At 39.8% G+C, this 24,415-nt stretch overlaps 1 protein-coding gene across 3 annotated transcripts in view; it reads right to left on the reverse strand.

Moving 5' to 3' along the window:
- FHL5 (four and a half LIM domains 5) overlaps positions 1-22,874 on the reverse strand; it is a 31,770-nt gene extending 8,896 nt beyond the window's left edge. Inside the window, exons 1-2 of one of the 3 annotated variants that reach the window (XM_080389058.1) lie at positions 19,560-22,874; positions 1,908-2,089 (exon numbers count right to left, since the gene is read on the reverse strand). In XM_080389058.1, coding sequence (XP_080245184.1) covers positions 1,908-2,066 — 159 coding nt within the window. In that variant the 5' untranslated portion in view covers positions 2,067-2,089; positions 19,560-22,874. Of the gene's footprint in view, positions 1-1,907 lie in introns of all 3 variants that reach the window. The other 2 variants (XM_080389060.1, XM_080389059.1) reach the window with 2 other exon arrangements.
- Between the last annotated feature and the right edge of the window lie 1,541 nt (positions 22,875-24,415).

Here is a 24,415-nt window from a genome sequence, read left to right on the forward strand (position 1 = left end):
AAGAGGTGCATTCTCCACTGACTCCGAGATGCACCTCGTGTTTTTTGACATTACAACTTTTTCTTCCAGCTGACACTATATGACACTAAAGAAAGATCATATTATTGCAGACAACAGGCAACTAAAATCTCATTGAGAACAAAATGATTCTTGGGAAGATTATTAAAAAATCATTGCTTTTATTTATACCTAATATAACTCCTCCTAAAAACTTGGCAGAAAAATGTATAAGACTCAGCAGGCTTAGGGGACGAAAAAGCTAACATTATATGCATGAGACCTTGACTAAGAATTAAAAAAGAGGAGCAAACAGCAGATTTTATTTTTCCAAGATTAAAAAAAAAGGGAAAAATGCACCTCTCCACCCACTCTCCCAATTAAAAAGTAAGCCAGACCCTTCCAGTTCTCCTTTGTAAGAAGCACAAAAGGGCAGAAATCCAACCTCATTTTTCTCCATTGTCAGAACCCCACCCTTTAAAGTGCTAAAAATGAAATAAATACCATGCTTCAGTTCAGGAGGTGCTGAGAGCTTCCCACTTTCCTTTGCTTTAGTTAGCACTCTGAACCTTGCAGAAAGTAGGCTAATGACCCCGGCGCAGCCTGAGGCAAAGGCTGGGTAAGAGGGGGAGGAAGACGGCCAAGCTCTAGCACCTTGGCAGAGGTGGGACAACCAGCTATAGACCTCTGTGGTCCGCTTTTTCAGCTGACTCTGGCCTGTTGCACTCCTGTCTTATTATTCCTGCTTTTTTCTCCCAGCTTTTCCTTCCAGTTAGTCCAAAGACCTGTTTCTGTTAATGACCTTCGACATCGGTAGTCCTAACACTTAATTTTAAACTTTAAAAGTGAAATCAGTGAGTTCAGAGCACCTGTTCTTCAGGTGGCCCTGACTGGTGCTACATGTACAAGTCTGCTGTTGAAAAATGCTGATGAGAGTTTGAGGAGTGTCAGCCAGATCAGCATTTTCCTTGGATGATTCCTTTACAGTTCTGAGCTCTAGTCAGACAACGTGCTTTGCAAACCATGAAGTGCTTTGGCCAGGGAGACCTCCCGAGAGGCTTGTTTTAATAACTTTCTGACCTTTTATTTCAAAAGAGCATAGGCAAAGTGAGCGTGAGGAGAAGGTGAGCACTACACACCGAACTTGGCAAAACAAAGGCATTTTGATAGGTTTCATCTGAACTTAAAAATTCAAAGTCAAGTGTACAGGCTTTAAATTGGAGTACAGGGTACTGGAAATCCTGTCAAAGGCCACAGAGGAACTCGTATTATTAATTAATGTTCTAAAACGGGAGAGGTGAAAAGAAAGACAAGCTCAGAAACACTGCCACTAACACGCCTTCTGCGAGATAGGCAAGGTAAGTATGGAATTAAGTTAAAATTAAAACATACCTCATTTCCAAAAGACAGAGGGAATAATATATAAATTGTAAATATGGGTTTTCCTCAGCTTGGCATCTGCATGTCAACACCTATAGTAAAAGTAATTTATCCAATACTCAAAATATTTTTTCCATGGACATCTCTCAGATATTTCAAAGTGTCATTCAACTTGATCCACCGCATTACACCATCCCCCTACCGTCCCTCAAGCACTGCACAGTCTCTGCAGCCAGAGAGTGACTGGAGGGGAAGGATGGAGTCTAGTTGTGCTCCACACATACACCACAGCCTTGCCGTATGTTTGAGGCACATGTATGTGCAGATTTCATGACCTTTGGCCCCAGAGCTTTCCCATTCTTGGAAAGTAGCACCGTTTCTCTTTGCTGTGCGTGGCTGCACAATGGCTATGCTTAGGTCTCTTCACCAGTACAGGGATATGCAGAGCTCTGGATATAGAATCTGCCATTAAAGAAATGGGATTTGTATATAATTTAGAAAAGAACAAGAAGTGAAAGCTAAATGCTTACCTTGGAGTCGCACTCAATAGGTTGCTTGCACTCTTCACAGGGGTTGGCAAACAGGCTGTCATAACACGTAACACAGTAAGCGTTTTCTTCTCTCAATGCATATTTCCTTCCACGAAGGGACTGCAGGCAGTAGTGACAGTCTGTGTGACTGCTGGTCATTCTGGTGGGGCTCTCCACGTGCTCTGGAAAGATGGAAAAAATCACTCAGTGGAGGACTATTTGCTTGCTCAGATAACAAGTAATGCTGCCTTACCTGTGGAAGTCAGGACAGGTGTTTCTCGGTCATTTGCAGTGCCCTGAATTTCTAATGCTGGTCTGTTCCATAATAAAATGGTAGTCTTTAACAACATATACTGTTTATTTTGTTACCTACATAACAGGGAGCAAGAAGGTTGCCTCAGCTTAACCTAATGGTACTTGCACTCTTAGGTCAGATGCCTGAAGATAAAGCTGTCTTTGCATTCGCTACGTATTACTGGCATTATGAGCATTACCTACTGGATTGTGGTTTATCGAGAAATCAGGGAACAGAGAGAGAAGCAATAGTTCAAAAAATAAACCAGCTATGGAGCTAAAAGGCCCAAGAAAAGTGTCAAGCACTTTGCAATGTGTTCCTGGCTTTCTCTTGCCATTCCTATCTTTTTGCTCATTCCTTCCTTTTCAAAATACTCCCCTCTACCTGACCAAACAGAAGGAAGACAAAGGAGTCCAAACTATGTGGCTGTTATTCACATAATCCCAGCTATGCTGCTAACATTTGGTGGCAATGAAAGGTGACACAAATACCTCTGGATAGCAAAAGAGCTATCTCATAAAGAGAAATAAACTAAATCATAACTGCAACTCCCAGAAGGTTTCCCTTGTTGTTATTGGAAAATATTTCCTTTTCCTACATATTTATTTTATTTCTTTATTGCCAGGTTCCATGTTGGCAGTGCCAAAATGCTGTGAGATAGGTTATAGTTCTGTGCCAGACAAGTGCAGGAAATACCACAAATCTACTGAGAGCCACTTGTACGAGTTTCCCATCCTTCGGTTTTCCAGGCTAAGAAGGCTTGGATAAGCATGCAAACGTCAGCTGCTTATAGATCTGCAATGCTGAATGTTTTCAGGATCGTGGAGATGAAGACTTAGTCTTGTTGCTGGTTGGATTATCAGCACTTTGCTAAAATTGGGTCTTGGTTCCTGGGAATGAAGGAAGAAAAATCCAGAAAGTTCCCAGTGAAGCAAACCCAGAAACATCTGCTGGACTCATTGGATTGCGCTCTTCATTAAACTTGAGTGTAGCTGCAGACAGTGCCAACAATCATAAATTTTAGAGGACTTGAGAATAAGTCCTCTAATGGGGATGGTCTCCTAAAATATTTAAGTTTCAGTGACTTTTAGCATCTGAAATCCTTGTGCTTTGAAAAACAGTTTATCCTAACCAGATGCAAAGCCTGAAAGTAGGGAAGAGACGCACGTGAGGAACAAGATTCGAGGGAGTGCTTAGCCATCACAGAGCTGAAATCTAGTCCGTTTAGAGTTACTGCCTCATACTTGTTTTTATACACTCACTGCCTGTCCTATACCCATGGTTCAGTTTTAAAAAGGCATATCATCTATTTCTGGGTTTCCACTTTGTGAGATGTAAACTAAAATGATCATTTGAACTATGAGAAAGAACAATTACTGCAGGTCTCCACTGGCACCAATGCATAAAGTCAGGCATTTATTAATTTAATCCTGGAGGGATAGTAGTAAGGCAGTGGAAAAGGGCAGGGAGAGAGGCGATAATGCTTATTTCAGACCAAAAGTAATGATTCGATTGTTTGGCACAAGCTATGGAAAACTTGTTGTTCCTGTAAATTGAAAATCTTTTGAGTTGAATTGATTTACTGTATTTCTGACTGCCTTAAATATTTGTGCTAGCCAAGACAGAGTGTAGTAAGGAAATCAAATAATCTGTAACTCAGATCAGTGGGAAACATGCTTTCTTAAAAACATTACAGGTATGTTTTTTGTGATATCCTTGGAACAATAGTATAACAGGGCTTGAATCTGACCTTCCATTTCCTTTAAGACCAGAGATGTGGATGTGAAATGAATGAGGCCGTGTATACGAGAAAATGACATCCATCAGCTTGTACATTTGCACAGCATGACATATAAAAAGTAGACACAGCACAATGCATTTGGTACACAATCACTACATAGTCATCACCAAAAACAAGTTTAAATTTTGCTCGTTTTCTTCCGTACTGGGGAAGCAGTATAAACTGATGGCTAGGAAGAGAATCAAAGAATGTTTGTGGTTAACTGGGCTGCATATGCAAGGTCATAGGGCAGACTTGAAACTGGATTTCAGAGGAATTTTCGTTCTTTTTTTGTGGGAATTAGACTTATGAACTGTCTCTGAGGGCAACCTTGAGTCAATCACCTTTCTGATCTCCTCCCTGCTGAATCAGTACACCAGCTTCCTAACACAGTTTCATCTCTGCCTAAAAGTGGCAGCAGCAAAATCCTAAAAGAGCATGGATGGAGAACCTGTGTTACTTACAGTGGATTTTGTTGCACAAAGCTCACCAACAAATAGCTTCTGATATCTGCAGATATATCTCTGTCTTTTCATGCTAATGGATGGTGATAGGTTTTTAAGTTATCAAAAGCTCTGCATACCCATCAATTTTCCTAAAAAAGCGGTCCTCTTGATTATTATTTTTGTTTTTCCCCAGGAAACCAATCTGTTACAGGAAGCCTAGTTTATATGCACAAACAAGACCCACTATTGTAATACCTCAGAACTTCTGAATTTGTAATTATCCTCCTAAATACCTGTATGGACATGGGAGCAAAGTGCCATTACTCCTGTTTTACAGATGGCAGTCGTTGCTTGAGAACATTAAAAGAGTACCCTGAGACTACAGTTAAAGCCTGGGGGTGTCCTTGAGCTGCTCCTCTGGTAAAATACTCAAGTCTCCCAAAACTTTGCTTCAGAGAAAGTCTTCAGAGTTCAACAATGATGATATGAGACCATATTTGGCAATGAAGCAGCAATGGTATGAAAAATAATGATGATTTTTGCAAATCTCTTGGCAAATGTCTGGGTAACCTTTGTGAACTACGTTTACCATTAGCCATGCAACAAAAAAAAAGTGTATCTCATCTGCCCCAGCACTGCTTACCGTTGCTCCAATAAATAAGTAATGGTATGAGCACCACGTAGCTAAGTAGAATGTTTTTCTTGTGCTTTGATCCTAATCTCTAGAGAAATATGTTTACTTTAAGTTTGCTGGAAGCTAGACTTTGTGTTTTGAAGGTCAGTTAAGAAATCTCTGGAGGTCTGATGCTATTCAGTCTCATGGAACCAAACGCTGACTCCAGCATTCCAGCTGCTAACTCGTGTCCTAGGCACAGGGAAAGACTGTGATGTTTCCATTCCTTGGGAAAAGAGGATTTTGCTATTTAGATTGGAACAAAGCTAAATACTGTTGATTTCTATGTGTCTAGTAGGCACAGATACATGATATCATCTGTAGTGTTAGAATATTCCAAGGGGGCACAGAGAGATGCTGCTGAGGATGTGAGGGTATTGCAACTGGAGTCCCTGGGGTCACATTTGAGCATGCAGCAGTGTCATGGTATGAATTATAAAGCAGATGAAAATAAAACAACAGAGCTGGCTAGTCTACCTGCTGTTCCAGCAGATTATGGCAGAAATTAGTCACAAGAAAATAGGAGAGGGACTTTCTGTAAAGTCATGTAGTTTCCTATAAAATGCAGAGCACTAGAAGATGTCCAGTGAAGAAAGCCATAAGAAAATGACTGTGAAGTTGTGAAATCTGATAAATGTGGAACTTTCAGGAAAAAAATGCTTGTTTCCTAACTGGAGCTAAAAAGCACAGCCACAATGTTAATGTATCTCTTAATATTCTATCTTGAATTTTTCTATAAATGTAGGTTAATCCCTCTTATGTTATATAACTATTAAAAGTCCAGAAACATTAAGACTGCTTAGATGGGAATGAATATACATATGCATGTAGGTATATCCATACATGAAAAAATATTATATCTTTTGCTTTATGGTGATTCCAATGGAATGTTTCCTGATCTAAATAAGCCTGCCATTGAACTGCATCATCTTTTTCTTTAAGAACATGCAATGGTTGGGATAAGTCTATTAGAGAGGCAGAAAGAAAGAAAAATGATGGCAAAATAGATCATTGCAAGAACACTGAGGGATAAGAAAAAGAAATTGATCTATTATGAATGGGACATGCCTGCAAGCCATCCCAGGCACTTGTTTATTTTCAGGTAAGCATATATTTTTATCTTGGAACAGGGTTTTGCTTATTTACATGAATTTGCTGATTTCATTTTTCCTTTTTTTTTTTTTTTTTTTTTTTTTGTGAAAGCTTCTGAATAATTCATCACATACATTTTCAAAATACATTAGTGACTCAGGGTTACAACCGCAGTATAAAGCTAACAATATTAAAAGGAAAAGTTTCTAACAATATCCCTATTTTATAAATAAATGTTTCTAACAATGTTCTGCAAGGAAATTTTTCCTCATTTCAGAAATCAGTTTCTTGATTTCTCTGGATGGCGGCTGCCCTCCAGAAATCGGCTATATTATCATGACTAGTCCTAATAAAAGTCCTGATCCCTCAGAAAAACCCCAAACAACTCCCAAGTTAAAGAACAATGCATTTTCAAAGCACTGGCCATACCTTTGCTTTGTCTCTTCCCTCCTAGAGTAACTGCATTTCCCAGTGACACCTTTAAGTTATAGTTGAGTGTTTAAGGAGAGTAAACTTTTACTTTTCTAAAAATGGCTAGAGAAGCAACAGGAACTATGGGCATATATTATATATCAAGGGAAAAAAAAGTACCTACAGGAAAGCAGCAACACAGGTGCTAACTTTGAACAAGCTGTTTTATCCCTGTTGCACAGCACAGTAACACAAAATCAGGTTCTGGAAGCATCTGAGTGGGTCCAGAGCCCTCACTGATGAAGTTATGCTTTAAGCAGACAGGATGGATGCCAACCAGGACAGTGCTGTCACAAGAGACATGATTTTGGTGGACCATCTAAGCAAAGCAGCTCATTTAGAGGTTGAGCTGGTAACTGCACTGTACTGCACTGTACCGTGTTCAGACACCCCATGACCACAAGCAAAAACAACAAGAACTCTGGCTTAACCAGGGGATTGAGCATCTCAGGAATTCTGTAACTTTCTCCTTAATTGGTATTGCTGTCTGCTTTGTTTACATCATGCAAACTCAAATGTTGGTGCAGTCATCTAAATTCTTCCTTTATTCCAGTACAGCATAATTTACTACTTACCTAAACATCAAACTAGGACAAATTAGAGCAGTGAAAGTGCGTCAACTAAGTGTTTTCGGTGGTGCAGACAAACAGAAGTGCTGTTGCAGAAAAGGCTTGAGTAGCCTATGTCCCTCAAACTCTCTTTACTAGCTACAGAGTGAGTTGGAAGAGCCTGGCCCCATCGCCTCTATGGCAGCTAGGTAATTTGCTTTAATTCACAAATCATAGAATAGTTTGGGTTGGAAGGGACCATCTAGTGCAACCCCCCCGCAATAAGCAGGGACATCTTCAACTAGATCAGGTTGCTCTGAGCCCTGTCCAACCTGACCTTCAGCGTTTCCAGGGATGGGGCATCTACCACCTCTCTGGGCAACCAGTCCCAGCGTTTCACCACCCTCACTGTAAAAAATCTCTTCCTCATATCTAGTCTGAATCTACCCTCTTTCAGCCTAAAACCATTACCCCTTGCCCTATCGCAACAGGCCCTGACAGCAAGTCTGTCCCGTTCTTTCTCACAAGCCCCTTTCAGTGTTGAAAGGCCACAGTAAGGTCTCCCCGGAGCCTTCCCTTCTCCAGGCTGAACAGCCCCAGCTCTCTCAGCCCGTCCTCACGGGAGAGGTGCTCCAGCCCCCTGAGCATTTTCATGGCCCTCCTCCGGGCCCACCCCAACAGCTCCGTGTCTTTCCTGTGCTGAGGACCCCAGAGCTGGATGCAGCACTGCAGGTGGGGTCTCGCCAGAGCGGGGCAGAGGGGCAGAATCCGCTCCCTCGACCTGCTGGCCGTGTTCCCGTTGATGCAGCCCAGGCTACAGCTGGCTTTCTGGGCTGCGACTGCACGCTGCCAGCTGTTGTCCAGCTTTTCACCGCTCATCATCTGCAAACTTGCTGAGAGTGCACTCGATCCTGCTGTCTGTGTCACTGATGAACGTACTAAACAGTACTGGTCCCAGTACGGACCCCTAAGGGACACCACTTGTCACTGATCCACCCACAGAACTTCCCCCAGAAGCATCCAGCTCATCCAATACAACTTGTACTTGTTACCGAGACCAGCCTGAGCATTTAGTTGGCAAAGTTCAAACTAGTGGTTCCGTATGCATCTTCCTAATGGATATTTTTCCTCTATTACAAGCCTTGCTAGTGAAACTCAAGAATTACCATCACAGTAAACCCACTGTACAGAAAAATCAGAGATCAGAAATAAGTATTTCTAATACAGTAGCTGAAAGCTGACTTTTTATGAAGGGGACAGAAAAGTTGCTAATGGCCTACAGAATTAAATGTAAATTATCTGCTGGTTTTCTTTTTTTTTTTTTTTTTTAAATTAATCAACACATGAGTCAGGGAGGGCAATTCATCATTTGATACAAGTACTACAGTGGTGGCCAGAGATTCCATTCCCGAATAACTGGCCTTGCTGTTCCGAACACCACAAGCTCTGCTGATGAGCAGTATTGCTGGTCAATAATGCAGCTCCGCCTTCAAGTAGAGACAAACTGTCTTTGGAGTGTTTGGTATCGATTCAAGTCTCTCTGAAGCTATTACCTAAGAACACAAAAGCTTTTCATCTGCTCACATTCCTGGGTCCTGTCAATACCTTCGCCAGCAGCAGTACATGAAAAAAAGAGATTAATGCTATGGCTTAGATAATATCTTTTATTTTTCTGAAACTATTCTTACCCACATTTTTTATAGGTTTTCACAGTCTGGTAGAGCCAACATTTTCTCCTGTGTTCATTATGGAACTCATTCCTTTCTGACTCCTGTCAGATTTATAGAATCCAATAAAGCCATGAAGTATTTCAGCCATGCATTGGTGTACCTTTTCATGTAAAATCTTGGCAGTATTCTCAGTCATACTCTCTATATTCAACCACAAAAGAGGTTTGAGGGTTGCATCTGGTACAAAAGGGCCATGTGATAGAGTATACCCAAATTAGCTGGTAAGTTATGGACTTAGAAGACATTTAGACAGTTTTAAATTGGTTAGCTTCAGCTGCCCGAGCTCCAAAGGCAAAGCAGCCATGAGCCCAAGATGTGGATGAGAAATCATTGCTGTATCATAGGTACAGTGTTAAAGGAGACAATTTAAAGTAATGTCATTAATGGTGTACCCCAGGGGCTGACACTGGGACCAACACTGTTCAACACCTTCAGTAATGACCCAGAGATGGGACAGAGTGCACCCACAGCACATTGGCAGATGGCACAAAACTGGGCCAAGCGGCTGATGCACCAGATGGTTGTGCTGTCACCGAGAGGGACCTCACCGGGCTGGAGAGGTGGGGTGAGAGGAGTCTCATGAAGTTCGGCAAGGGGACATGTGAAGTCCTGCCTCTGAGAAGGAATAACTGCAGGTACCAGCACATGCTGGGGGCGAGCCAGATGGGAGTAGCTTTGCAGAAAGGACCTGGGGGTCATGGTGAACACCTAGTTGAACACGAGCCAACAATGTGCCCTTGTGGGTAAGGCCAACAGCATCCTGCAGGGCATTAGTAAGAGCATTGCCAGCAATTCAAGGGATGGGATCCCTCCTCCCTAGTCAGCGCTGGTGAGACAAATCTGGAGTGCTGGGTCCAGTTCTGGGCTCCCCAGTACAAGAGAGATATGGAGCTACTGGAAAGAGTCCAGTAAAGAACCTCAAAGGTGACTAAGGGACTGGAGCATTTCTCCTCTGAGGAAAGGCTGAGAGAGCTGGGACTATTCAGTCTGGAGGAGAGAAGGCTCAGAGAGGTTCTCATCAATGTATACAAATACCTAAAGGGAGGGAATGAAAGGGAGCCATGCTCTTCTTAGTGGTGCCCACTACAGGAGGAAATGCAACGGGCACAAACTGATGTTCAAGGGATTCCATTTAAACAGAACAAAAAACTTTCACTGTGAGAGTGGCTGAACACTGGCGCAGGTTGCCCAGCGAGGCTGTGTAGTCTCCAGTCTCCATCCTTGGAGATATTGAAAACCTGACTGGACATAGCCCTGGGCAATCTGCTTTAGGTGATCCTGCTTAAGCAGAGGGTTGGACTAGATGATTTCCAGAGGTCCCTTGCCACCTCAACCATTCTGTGACTGTGATGAACCACAGAAAGGTTTATCACTGCTGAAGGATACAAGAAGAAGGGTCAAAGAGTCCACAAAATGTTAGTACTCCCTTATGTGCATTTGAGCTGGAGTGGGGTCATTCCCATAACAACGAAACAGGTCTTCTGTAGATGACTTACTGTGAATCCTCACCTAAGCTAGATGTGCACATAGCCTAAACAATGAGATGATGCTATTGCTTTCACCTGTAATATTTACATGCTTGAAGCTGAACTTTGAACTTTGCTGCCTATATACATGTCAGCAATTAGGTTCTTCACAATTAATGTTAGTGTTTCCTGATATTTCACATATGGTAAACATAGTCTCTAAATTCTCAATTGAAATACATTCAGTGGAATTGCACAAATTTGGTTACAGAGGAAAAAGCAGAGGAAAGAGCAAAGGAAACTAGGGATTCCATGTGATTTCTATCAATGAAAAAACTGGTCTCAGTAGATTCAGCATTTCCACAGGGAAAAATCACTTCCAACATTCTCATGTCCCAGCCATGCGTGAAATGAAGAGAGAAACATACTATTTTCTGTGTTGTCACTGTGTTCTGTGTGGAGCATGAAATGAGATCGATGTGTCCTTAGTCAATCATTCTGATACTCAGGTGTCGGTACTGCCCAAAAGCCGGGCCCTTGTTGGTGGCCAGGAGTTTACCAGCTTGTCTGCAGTACCTGGTTTACCGTAGTAAAGAAGATTCTGTTATTTCTGTTGTTGCAAGCTTGTGTAAGTCAAAACTCCTTTTTCTCAGTGATCATTTCACATTGTAAGCTAATGTTAATTGTTACAGACCAGGTTGCAGGAGAGGTGTAAAGGTTTGGATGCCGTCAGTAAGCTCGGCTGTTTCAGTGACCTGGCTCAGAAGGGAACGCAGGCAGCGCTCTGCTCCAGCGCTCAGCCACCGCCCGGCACGGGACAGCAAGGAACAAAGGAGAGCTCACGGCACCAACATCTATACTAAGTGCACTCTTTATGAGGATTCAGCAGAGGAAGCAGATCTAAAAATTATTGTGTGATGACTTAAAGACTGTGTGAAGGAAGATGGCTGTAACTGTACCTATCTTTTTTTTTTCCAGTTCAGCAAGTGAAACCACCCTAAGATGCAAGAAATCCTACAAGCAACAACCTGCTCACGGCGCAAGTTTCCTAATCCCCTTTAGAAGATTAAATTCATGCTCTGAAATTTAAGCATTTATAAGCTTCCCAAACTAATATATATCAAAAGAAAAGTTATTGCATCAGGGTATTTTTGGAATAAAAAGGAGTTTTGCTAACACTTTTATTTCTAAAATTTTGATTTTTTTTTAATAGAAAGTATTTGTGGATAAAAAATATTTCATGGTAAACCTAAGTCTATTTTAGAAAAGCAGGATTCAAAAAAGTGAAATATGAAAAATACTGGTTAAAATTGGATCTTAAATTATCAACAGAAAAATTTCTAGTAAAAACTTAAATTTCACTTTTGATATAAAGTTAAAAATTTCATTTGAAGAAGCAATTTTATAGTTAACTTTTATTCTAGGAAAAAAAGATGTGAATCTAAGTTAGAGTGATCTCATTTTGAGAGAAGAAATTTGGTAGCAAAAGGATGTTTATGCTGGGTTGCAGTTTCTTCAATTAAAATGGTGGGAATGTAGATAATAACATATTGTATTTGCATGGAAATATTAATGTATTTTCCTCCTGTCAACCTGCAACCCAGCAAGTACTACATGTTTTTGAAAGAGAAAAAGAAACATTAAATATCTGGGGCTGAACTGATCAAGATGAGAAGTGATCACTGAGGCCACAGCCAATCTCTGGCAATGAATAGGAACTCTTCCTCACTACCCTTTCTGCCTGTTTTTCCAGTCCTCTTTCCTGCCTCCGTCCTCACCTACAATCCCCTAATCATAGAAGATACTTCAAAAGTGCTTAAATAAAAAGAAAATGAAAGTTACAAATGAAGACATGTGCTGAAAACCCGATCTGAGACTTTTACCAGTGAGTTCATCCCCAGTGTGCAAATCACAGCAGCACTTCTGAGCGAGCTCTGCTAGAACAGCATCTGCACATCAAACATCTGCCTCCCGATTCCCCTCTATCCAGCGCACTGAAGTCAAAATGCCTGCACAGCTAAGCAGAAACTCACTGAGGAAACAGCAGCATCACAGCTGTACACTAACCCCACCCAGCAGGAACACATCTACGTGAAAACAACGTTAAGCCTGCATTTGGGACTGAAAGCTTTCCTGGAGAAAATACTACCCATAGGAAATGATGCCTGGGGAACGATGTGCTCACAGACCATGAAACGAAACAGCCCTGCCACTAACAAGAGGTAACAGACTTTCAATAGGCAACATTGATGCTGACTGCAAACTTTTTAAGATCTCAATAAAAAATAGGTCATTTCTTGTCTTTGCATCACCTGCAGAGATTGAATTTCCCTCACCCTTACGTTTCACTTCAGGGACAGAAAGGTGGATGAAGAGTACCGTGTTGTGTGAGAATGGGTACTTCACATGAATTAAAATCCTTTAAAAAAAAAACAACCAAACTTCAACTGACTATGCAGGACAACTTCTTCTAGCTGGGTTCTTTAGAAGCCTGTGACCTACTTTAGAACTGCTTTAAAAAATAAAATGAACAATAAGAAAAGATCATCATCAGCAGCAGCAATGCTAGCAGCAAGTGAAAACTGGAAAGGATTTTCATTACCCTATTAAAAAAAAAAAAAAAAAAAAAAAAAAAAAAAGACCTCCTTCCCCTGAAACCAAACGTAAAACCCCCAAGTCGTAATAAAGCATCTGATGCAGTGGCACAGCCTTTCTCTTTTCTCTCCCAACTGCACTGTGCCAACCTGACCTAGTTTTCTGAGGAAAAAATAAACTGAACCGCAGCACTTTTGTAATAAAAATATGACACCTTATAAAAATGAACCAAAACTGAAGATTTCTGATCTGAGCCCCGTTAAAAGATTGTCATGAGCTAGGTGGCATTACAGCTTAGGAAAAGCAAAGGTTACTGTAAGGAGAATTGGTATGTTAGATCTCTACATCAGTTATCGTTGTTTCCGGGTATTTAGATTTGTAGGCCCAATGAATGGCCAGTTGTGCTGCCTGAGGAGCTCCATCAGCCTTGGCTGCCACCTTCTTATGGAACCTGTCACTGAAAACAGAGATGATGTCATTCTGCAAACGAGCCCTAGGCTGCTTATTATGCCCACAGGAATATACAATCTAAGAAATATTGGCAATGACAAATGTAGCATAAATACCCTCTCTTCACGCTACCTATGAACTGTTTAGGGTGACCACTGCTGTGGCCATCTCCTTCCTGTGGAGAGGGACTCCATGATGTGCCTCCACAGACCTTCGCAAGGGAAAACAGGCTTCACGATGGGCAGTCCCAAGGCGTAGGATCAAGGAGAGAAGGAATGGGCAGAAACATTGAGTAGAACTAGTAACAGCCTGATTATAAACCAAGGCATTTTTTTCCTGCATTTTTTCTGGCAATTAACACATAGGTATCGTTACGCTACCTAGCAGTAACGATCCTCTGCAATTGCACTGTCTTTGGAATACAGGGATCCAATAATAACACAGCCTTATTAAAATACATACGTATATATTGTAACTGCTAGGTGGGCAGACCATGAAAGGTCTAACATGGTGAAGAAAACCTGAAAGATGTGGTCCTTTTTTTGTGCCACTACCACTTTTACGGTAATTAACTGGTTATACAATACAACTGAGGCAGAGGGTGAGAAAGGTTTCCAGGAAAATGCAGAATCACCAACCAACATGAAAATACATGGAATGTATTTAACTTCCTTCTGTTTCCCTCCATGCTACACGAACACCTGCTTTGTCTTCTGTTAGAACAGGACCCCAAAACCACTTGCATACGTATGTAAATTAATGTAGCTGAATAAGTTAACTCAATTAATGCATGTCAGATTAGGTGATTTAAAATTTTATGGACTAGGTTTTTACCACTGCATGTTAGGCTTGGTGTCCTCACATCTGTTTGGGAGCTCCAGGCACAATTCACTTATGAAGTCTCAACACCTGGACCAAGGTTGCAGTCACAAACTAGTACAATTCAGCTGCACGTGCATTTTACCAAAGCTGTGGAATTATAGCAGGGTAGCTTTGTTCTTTTATTCTCCGCCATGTATTTGGTTTAAACACACTGTAAAGCTGGAAAACATTACTAGTTTAACTGTGCAGGTGCATCAAGGGTGGGCTGCTGGTCTTTGAGCTGCGAGAAAAAAAAAAGATAAAATATGCAGATATACACATTTTCTATGATGTGTCCTATATTCACTGTTGATAGTAAACCAGCACATTTCATTCCATCACAGCAAAAGTATATATGACTCAAAATGTAAAAACTCAGTTCTAGAAGAGAGCTGACAACAGGACTTTTGAAGGCAGTGAACCCCTTTAGGAACGGGGCTGATATGGAAGTAAGGGCAGGAAGCGGAGGCCTTCGGCTTCTTCTTTGTTCTCTGCCAGGGAGGAAAAATAATGAAGTGTTACTAGTATGAGTATAGAAAAAAATGTTAAGTTTCATTGGGTTGTTGGTTGTTTTGGGGTTCTCTCCCCCCCCCCCCCCCCCTTTTTTTTTTTCCCTTTTCTTTAAATATGTGGCTTTGTGCATCATCCAATAACCAGAAAACAAATGTTAATTGAAGATCTCTTGGGTCTTGAGTAGTTCAGTAGATATTGTCCTGTCAAACAAGAGAAGAGTATATCATGGCATCGATTCTGTTTTAATTTCAATCCTCATGTCCTGTCAGCAGCAACAGAGAGACTCAGCCCTGGGGTTTGTTCATGTCCTGCAGTGACCTTTGCCATGTACTTGAAATCTTTGTGCCCCTTACGTTACCTGTTCTGCATACTTAGAAGATAAGGTCTGCTGAAGGATTATGTGACTGGGTCTCCTAACATTTCCCTTAAGCCTTAAAATCTCTGTGCCAGACATTAAACATATTTCTTTCTATTTTAACATAGTCTATCTTCCTAAAAGGGGCTATGGTTTAAAATTAGACCCTGCAATGAGTAGACCGTGGTATTCTGTCTGTCTTTATTATGATGTGAGGTTATTGACCCTTCAGTTACTGCTCTGCTGGGATTTTTGTAATGTCCTGGCATGTGAAAAGGTCCTTTTTGTTTGTTTGTTTTTGGCACTATGACTTTCAGAATGGATTTCTTTCTATGATTATAAATACACATTACCTAAAAGCTGGTTCCATTGTAGGATTGCCCTATTGTGACTGAAGGAAAATTAAGGACAAAGTTTATCTGAACACCTGAGACAGTCAGGGTTTGACTCGGACAAATAACAACCATCAGCAAAGTCTTAGCATTCTGGAAGAAATTTGGCAAGGATGAATAAATTCCTTTCTAACATTTAGGAACATTTTACGAACATGCTGTTTAACTCAAGGATATTGTGGAACAACGAGTTCACCGCAACTAGTAAAGTTTATCAAGTGATGACATGAAGCCTGGCATGCAGCAACCATCTTTGCAAACCTGGAATAGAACTGACCAGTTTTCAGCATGGGATGATGCTCAGAGATGATAACTCTGACCAGCTGTGGGGGATAAGGTTGGTCTGAGGAGGAGAGTGGTAAGCAGCAGCAGCAACTGCATTAAGGAACAAATACAGTTCAAGTACTTTCTGCTAATTTATGTTAAATTTGGTAAATATTTTCAGTAAAACATCTAAGCAAGTAATTAAACAAATTAAGAATTCTGCTACTGTATTAAAAAAAACCCACCCAAATATTGTGAGCTTTTAATTTGAAATGTTTCTCAATGCTCTTCAATTTGCAAGCATCAAACTAAACAAAGATTGACAATTAGAAGAACAGCATGAAACAGTTTCCCCCCTAATCTTTTCCTTTATTTTAAAATGCAAATAGAATCCCAGACTCACAGAACTCTAATTATGCCACAATTTTGCATGTTATAAAATATAAATGAATCATGATGTAGCTGAAATTGAAACTTGAAGAGCTCACTTGAGGAAGACTGGGCTCCTGATAAAATGATTTACAGCCTAATACTGCTCTGGGTTTCTGATAAATAGAATTACAACCTCTGAAGTATTTTACAGCCTTCCTTTCAAATATTTCAGAACGCTTTTCTAACAATAATAAAATGATCCTAAAACACAGTTGTGAGATACTTGCCTACAGGAAAGGTTAATGCTTGTCAAAGCAAGTAATTGACTTGCTCAAGGTTGGAGAGCAAACCCGGAGGACTGGGAAGAAAAAGAGCCAGCCACCACACCTTTGTCAGTAGCTGGGTCTGCTCATCAGTCTGTATCCATGGCACTGCTCTGGGATAGGTAAAAGCACTGTACGAACGTTGCTGGGTGGTCAGCTTCCAGTGCCAGAGTTCCAAAATTAGCTGAACCAATAAAATGTTCCAGTTGTGAACTCTGAAATTGTCCTTAATGTCTCTGAGGTTATGACTAATATTCTTACGCAAAATGTTCCGAGTGGAATTTCTCTAGTTTTGTGTCAAAACTCAGGGCCACGGTGGTTGAGAGAGTTCCTGGTTATGAAGGATTTGGGTTGTTTCCAGACAGTCTTGGATAATATTTTTTTCAATTAATACTTTTCTCCCCACTGTAACAAACCCAGCTTACCGATGGGGAACTGAGGCACAGATCAGCCGGTCACTCTGGTCTGAATTCTGGTCCCCTGTGTGTGCGCGCTCTATCAACAACTACCCCATGCTGTCACTTGGTCACTCTTTCTATCAGTTCTGCTACCAGGGCAACAAAGACACATTACAGGAAGAGAAATATTTTTCTGAGATATAAAACCTCCAAGTGTGAGGCCAGCAACCAGCTCGGGCAGCCTGTTCAGAACCATTATCTGTAATATGTTGAGATGTGCAAGAATTTACCAGTCCTCGTGTATGGACCCAGAGCAAATTCAAACTCAAAGGCAATCATAGCTGAGAAGAAAAGTAACATACTAGCATTGAATGAAGCAGAATCAAAGAAAACTCTTATTCTAAGAAAGGGAAACAAGAAGGGATGATAGATGTGTACTCTACAATATCAGAGAAGAACAGGGATATGCACAGAAGCCGGCCTAAGCCTACTGAGGCTGACGAACAAGGCATTTTTTACAGTTAAAGGAGAGAGATAAATTCCTCTCCAGGGTGACTCCTAGCAGAAATTTAATTTAGCCATCATTATAAAGGCAACCAAGGGAGATCAGTTAGCATTTGTAACAGTCTCGTCCCTCACTGTATCTCTCCCACAGAATTTTATGTGTTGGGGTTTTATTAACTTGTTTTTAATATCTCAGTTCAGTGTTTTTGAAGTAATGTTTGCGTATTTCTACAAAAATGTCCTTATTTCATTCCTCTTACATTTTAAAGGAAAATACAGATGTATGAAACAAGGAGTTCACAGCTTCATTTCTTACTAGAGCTGCACACCCTTTTCCCAGAAGAACAAATTCCACTGCAGGAGCTCAAGTGAACCATCAGCACCATTTCACCATGCCAACTTCCAAACTTGGACTCTAGAGATTTTAATAGAACAGTTGAACTGGAAATCATGAACTTTACCAAGCATCCTCGACTTAGACATAAGACATCATCTTACCCTTAATTGGCAGGGAAGCATGCCGAAAATCTCAGGTCAGTTTTATTCCCCAGGTGATCTAAACTCCTGAACAGCATCTAGAGCTTGTTTGGTCAACAGGAGGGCTGCCCTTTCAAAAAGGGTCACAATTTCACCCTCTATACTGGGCTTGACATTTGGAAGCATGCTGGTTAAGATTTTCACATCTTAACAGTCTGTCTGTCTGTGGTTAGGCAGTACTGAAAGCTTTTCACTTTGTTTTTGAGAAATAAAACTCAGACATGGCAAAAGATGAAGAAAGCTGGGCTTGTTGGTGTAGAGGCCACAGAACATATGTCTTACCAAGTCAATCAAAAATAGACGCTGGGTAAAATATGACTGCCTGGAAATAATACAGAGATGCCATAGTTCCCAACTGATCAGATTCTCTTTCAAGCAGCTTTTGATTCCATTTTGCTCTAATACTACAAGAAAGTTAGTATGTCACCTTAAGTTTCTACCAATTACACAACTTTGAATCAAAGCGACTTTTGTGACACTGCAATAAAATCACATGGGAAGACCATCAGCAATCTGTTATAAAGTTAACATATTAAATCCATTACAGCCTGTTCTGTTAAATTACTCTAGAAACGTCAACTCATCACACAAACAGAAGAAAAATATGAGTGAAAATATTAACCACAAACCAAAAAAAGCATCTGAAACTTGTTTTCTAAAGGTAAGAGATTATGTGCCCAGCTCCAGATACAAAACCACATCTTCTGAAAACCGGGACAGTTAAAGAAATATATTTTCAAACATTACATTTGATAGTTTTGTTCAAGTTTAATTGTAATCTCATTATCAAAAAGACTGCCATTATAGAATTAGGTAGCAGTACAATTAATATACTAGACGTAAAGGACTATTGCCACTGTTACCCTAACTGTTTCAGTTCTGCAATATAGGCAGACACTTCCAGCACCACTTCAGTAACAGTGGTATATCCCTTCTATTATACTCTTTCCCTTCAAATTCCAAACCAAAATTATGATTCTAAAACTGTGATAGCTGAAAGATAAGCAGTGTCTTGTGGAGGGAGAATTTAGAGATTATACTTGATTTTTATAACAAGTGAAAATATTGCTATAAACACCAGCTTGGAAACTGGTTTTATTTAAAAACAACAACAACAAAAATCCACATTAAGCATTAAAAGTAGTTATGCTAGAAACAAGTGACTTACCTTATCAGAAAAGACACTATCTAGAAAATTTTCTTGCAACAGCAAATAGCTATGAAAGCTTGCTAAGAGATAAAAACGGTGATTGAAATGTCACAGGAAACAGCATACATGTTTTTTGTTGGATTGTTCTTTGGAGTAAACAAAATTAATCCTCATCTCATTACAAAGGAAACCCCAAACAATCTTCTTGTAAATGAATGAGCGAGCGAAATAATCAAATGAAAACAACTGCATCCAAAACAAGTGTGGCATCTCCCGATATATGTTTAGAATTCTGCATCTAATTTAATTAGCAGTTTTGTGTGTGAAGAAGAAAGTTCCTGCTTACTTGCTCAAAATGTTAAATTAGATACCTTGTATGCTACCACACATAAACGTTGTCAGATAAAGGAATAGTGGAAAAGAACCTTAGTACTCACATTTGGTTTGAAGCTGCTTCTCTTGGTCACTTGTGCAGCAAAATAAAGGAAGAAATAATTACACGTCTTCACAGAAACAAGCATTCAAGTCCAAAAGAAACAGAACACTTTGCCAGAGCTATTTGAGGGTCCCATCAGAATTTGGCTGGATGCATGAAGGCTGAGGGTCAGTTTGTTTCCCTTAGACCTCATGACATACAAATAGCTGGCTGCCTCACCACTGAATCAAATCATTCTCTGACATATTGTGTTTACAAATTGCAAATACATACCATGTAGGAGGTTCTTAAAGGAACATATTTCAGACAGTTGTCAAAAGGAAAAAGGCATTTGTGTTAAAAAAACCCTATGGAATCAAACCCCCCATGCCCCAAACTGTTTAGTACTAGGAAAAAGGAAAAAAAACGATTGATCATCATTCATCACCAGATACACTCTGGTCCATGCATAGAAGCCACGTGGGCTTCTAAATCAGAACAGAAATAGCCAAGTTGGGATTACTAGAGTCTGACGGTTGTGTACAGGAAATGGGGGGCGCGGAGAAACACTCCTCCAACTTCAGGACAAACTTCCAGGGACCCGTCAGAACTCTTCTGACACTACTAAAGCAGTTTCTGGGCTGGAACAATTTGCTGCTCTTCCAGCAGGCAGGACAGCATTCATACGGCATTACCATCAGGGTGGCAGCAATGGCCACCTCTGGGTGCTCTCAGTATTTCTTGGTTTTGGCCTTCTTTGAATTGCAGTCATCTCTTTTCCTTTTTGCTTGGACAGAACAGGGGCCAGCTAACTTTCACAGACAGTCTGCCACATGCATAGAGCATGCAGAAGTGTTTATGCTTTGCATAAGATTCTTTGCAGACCTTTAATTAATCGCAGCTGAAATTGAGGATATTGTGTCCATTTGAAAATGCAGACTGAAGTTAAGCAGCCTGAAAAAAAGGATGGCTGCTTGTGGTATGAACCACGACTGACCTCCAGGCAGATTTTTCCACAACCAAGAGCCAGTAGGTCTGAATCATTTAGTCTATAATGTCAAGTGGGTGGGAGCTGCTTTATACCACAGATAGAGGAAATGTTTAAATGGCTTAAAGATGTATTATGTTATCTGAAGACTTCAGTAAAATTGCCAAATCTGGACATGTTCTGGAGGTTATCTGTGTCTAGGTAGTATCTTACAATTAAGACTGATGCTCTGATTACTACTGCCAAGTACTGACTACCTCTATTTGTGGCTAACTGGTTTATTAAACCTCTGCAGACACTCCTTTCATCATAAACTAGACTGAAATCTCTTCTCTTATTTTCATATGAGCAATAAGCTTTATTTATACCAAGCACTTTTCAAGCTTGCAATTTTTTCGCATTGAGAAGAGAGAGGACAAGTTAGGTGTGAATTTGAGTCTAGAATGAAAACCATAAATAACTTCCTCTTGCCTTTACTTCCAGAAAGAGAAAACTGAAAGTACAATTCTTGACCAAGTACCTTTTGAAGTTCCCAAACCACAGCAAGACAAAAGTAGTACCCAAACAGACCTGTCAAAAGAGGTAATGACACTTAGAAGTACTTCTAACACAGTATGTTCTTTCTGGGAAGGATGAGAAGCACAGACACCTCCTCCATCGCTATCACCTTCCTTAAACTTCAAAGACTATCCTCAAATTTGCCTGACTGTAGATACAGATCATAACTATGTTAATAGCCAGAGAAGCATTTAAAACAGAATTGGGTTTTGCCCATAGGTGCAGAGTGCAACTCAGGAGGTCAACAAAAATACTGTTGCTTCTTCAGAGTATCAGTTAGGTGATGACTCCTGCAGCTCTCACATCTCTTCCTGAACTAGAAATCACCTTATTTCATCTGTGCCCAGATATAACGTGTCTTGACCTACCTTCCTCTTCATATTGAGGATTTGGGAAATTCATCAAGCAAATGGTTCTCTTTAAACTACTCAAGATGCTCTTCCCAATTCAGATTATTATTTTTTTAAATTAAAACAAAAAAAGGAAATCTAATTCCTTAAGAATTCCTATAAATATATAAATAAATAACTTGTTTTCCTGAGAAAACATCTTTGGCATTTACTGAGTATGTTGTTACTTGGGTCAGCAGAGAAAGGAATTCTGCCCTCACAAGTATCCTGTTTATCCAAAAGCTTCAGATAATACTATTTTCTATGTTTAAAGTATAATCATCACTCAAAAAGTTTGAATACCATGTATTTGGAGGCTCTAAAAGGACTCAAGGGAAAAATCACTGCATGCCTTGTTCTTATATTCCTCCCTAGGCATCCACATGTGGCCCTTGCTGGAGACACAATCTGGGCTACACAGACCTTTGGTCTGACCAGGTTCAGTCACTCTTGTGTCTTCTGCAACAGTACTACACTTCCTATTAAAAAAACCCACAATAACCCCGTTCTGTAGAAATTTCCATTTTCCTGGCATAAGGAAAATGTAACTTACGTATTAGAGAAAAAATTCACGGAGCAACCACGGCACAAGTAGCCTACTCATAAGCCTACACAGAGAACAGAAGTATTCTAATTTTATCTGAACAAGCTGTAAGATGAATTCACAGACAACTAATCCCAGTGCTATTACTTAGAAACTTGTGTAATTATTTTTTTTAAGAAGCTGTGTAACAAGAGAATTTGAAAGAAGGCTGCAAGTTCTAACAGAGCAATAGTTTGCTTATTTCCAGCAGACCTGCAAATAACCAGCTGCCAAAGTCAGATTTTGCCACTTAAAAAGAGGGAAACACTGTTGCTGAGAAAGGTATTATTCTACCTATGGCTAATACACCCATTTCAATTTGCTGAGAGTAGCAGCACATGAGGCTAGGAGATTAATTTCTATAAATAATTGTGTACATATGCATACATGCACAATTACACATCAGCTATATGAGTCTATAATATAATGGTGGTGTTTAAGTACCGCAGCTGAAGGGCATATAAGGCTGACCACTAAATACCTGAAACTAAAGCAAAAGTGTTGATTTGTATACTTTATATTGCCTTTCATTTCCCTAGACATTCCAAAGGCAGTTTTGTTTTGTGAACTGAACCTCTGATTTCTAAGACAGGATTACTCTTTCTCCTGCATACATTTCTCCTAGGTAGAGGACGCCTCCCCCCCAGGAATTAGCAAAATATTCAGGAAATTGTGAATATTTCATTTCTTTCTTTTTCAAAATACTTCTATATCATAAACTAAAGACCGATTTTCCAGTTCTAAGAGACGACAGGAATATCTGGGAACGTTTTCAAGCCTTCTTGAATTCTGTAAGTAGCCAGAAGACATCTCTGAATTTTAGTGCCTTCCTCATATCTACTTCAAAGAATATGTTTTTTTAAGTAATTCTTACAACATTGGGTACAATATAGCAAGTCTAACACACGATGTAATAAATTTTATAAATACATTATTATTACAGCATAAAACTGTCAAACAAAAATATAGGGACACTCATAACAAATCAAATAGTGCATACTACCAATTGCTGTTTCAATGCTGCATGCTGCAAGATGATCAAGCACTGGTTAAGTCAACAGAATGCATTTTAAATACTTCATCATTTAATAATATTAAAATAATTTCATATTTGCATACATAATTTCGCATGGTGTATGACTTAGAAAATAGCTCAATGTCATATAAAATTGTTTACGTTCAGTATAGGAATTAAAATAATTATTTTGGCTGAATAACCAGAAATCAAACCTATTCCTTATATGCAAACTCTATTTCTTAAACAAAGTTAAGCAGTCTTAATATTTTTCATCTCTTACTCCTCATCCTTTACTGTCAGCTGATAGCTTCAGCTGTGGAAAGAGAAACAACTACCTTTCCTTCTGCCTTACAACTGGCAAACTATTTTGCCTTCCAGTTGGTAAAAAGATCAGCATTGATGTGAAAATTGTTAAACATTACTGCTTTTATATATGTATAAAATTCAATCTTTTACTTTACCAAAATTAACTTAACCTTGGTTAGTCTGTTACTGAGCTTCTGTACTTGACCTCTTCAACTTTCATTTGTTGCAATTTCAGGCTTAGGTATATTTAAGATTAAGCTTATTGAATACATGAACTGTGGGAAAACAGAAACATTTGAACAGAGTAGGGCTTAAACAGAATTTGCTTTCTTTCAGCATCAAAGAATTTTAGCAAGAATGGGTGAACGACAAGTTTAGTAAAAAGAACTATTCAAACTTGATTTTATGCAAAAACCTGAAATCACCCACATGAAATCAATGAGTAGTACTGAAGTAATACAATTACAGTATTTCCAGTTTGAAAATTATCTGCTCTTGTAAGTTAGAAGTACATTTGACATACAAGAATTACATTGCTAATAGTAGCAGAACTCTATTTTACACATTTTTCCACTTTCCTGAAGACATAAAGTACTGCTCATGTAAAAATAAGGTTGGTAAAAACTTGAGGGAAACACTTTACCCAATATTTTTGTCTATAAAGTATATGTAGAAAGATCATGAACTAAATTCTGTGATTCTGTGTAAATTCTTTTCAAGAAACTCAGGATAAACAGAATACCACAAGCTCTCTCAAGAAGATGACAGAATGCAGCAAGTGCTTCTAACAGCTCTGGGAAGTGGACTAAGAACTCTGTAAGTCTGCTGAATGAACATACAGCATGTAAAATATGGCAAGCGTAACAGTATTTACCCTCTCCCAAAACATCAATGCAAAAGGGTATCATTTCCTCTGTCCAGATTACAAGGTGTAAATGAACAGCTATTATGGACATTAACAGCATGAGTGTGCCGATTTCCGTAAGCTTTCAGTACATTTACGAACTCACATTAGTACTAGGTCAGCTCTCTTAAG

The sequence above is a fragment of the Falco punctatus genome (assembly GCF_963210335.1).
Source record: "Falco punctatus genome assembly, chromosome: 5".
Lineage (NCBI taxonomy): Eukaryota > Metazoa > Chordata > Aves > Falconiformes > Falconidae > Falco > Falco punctatus.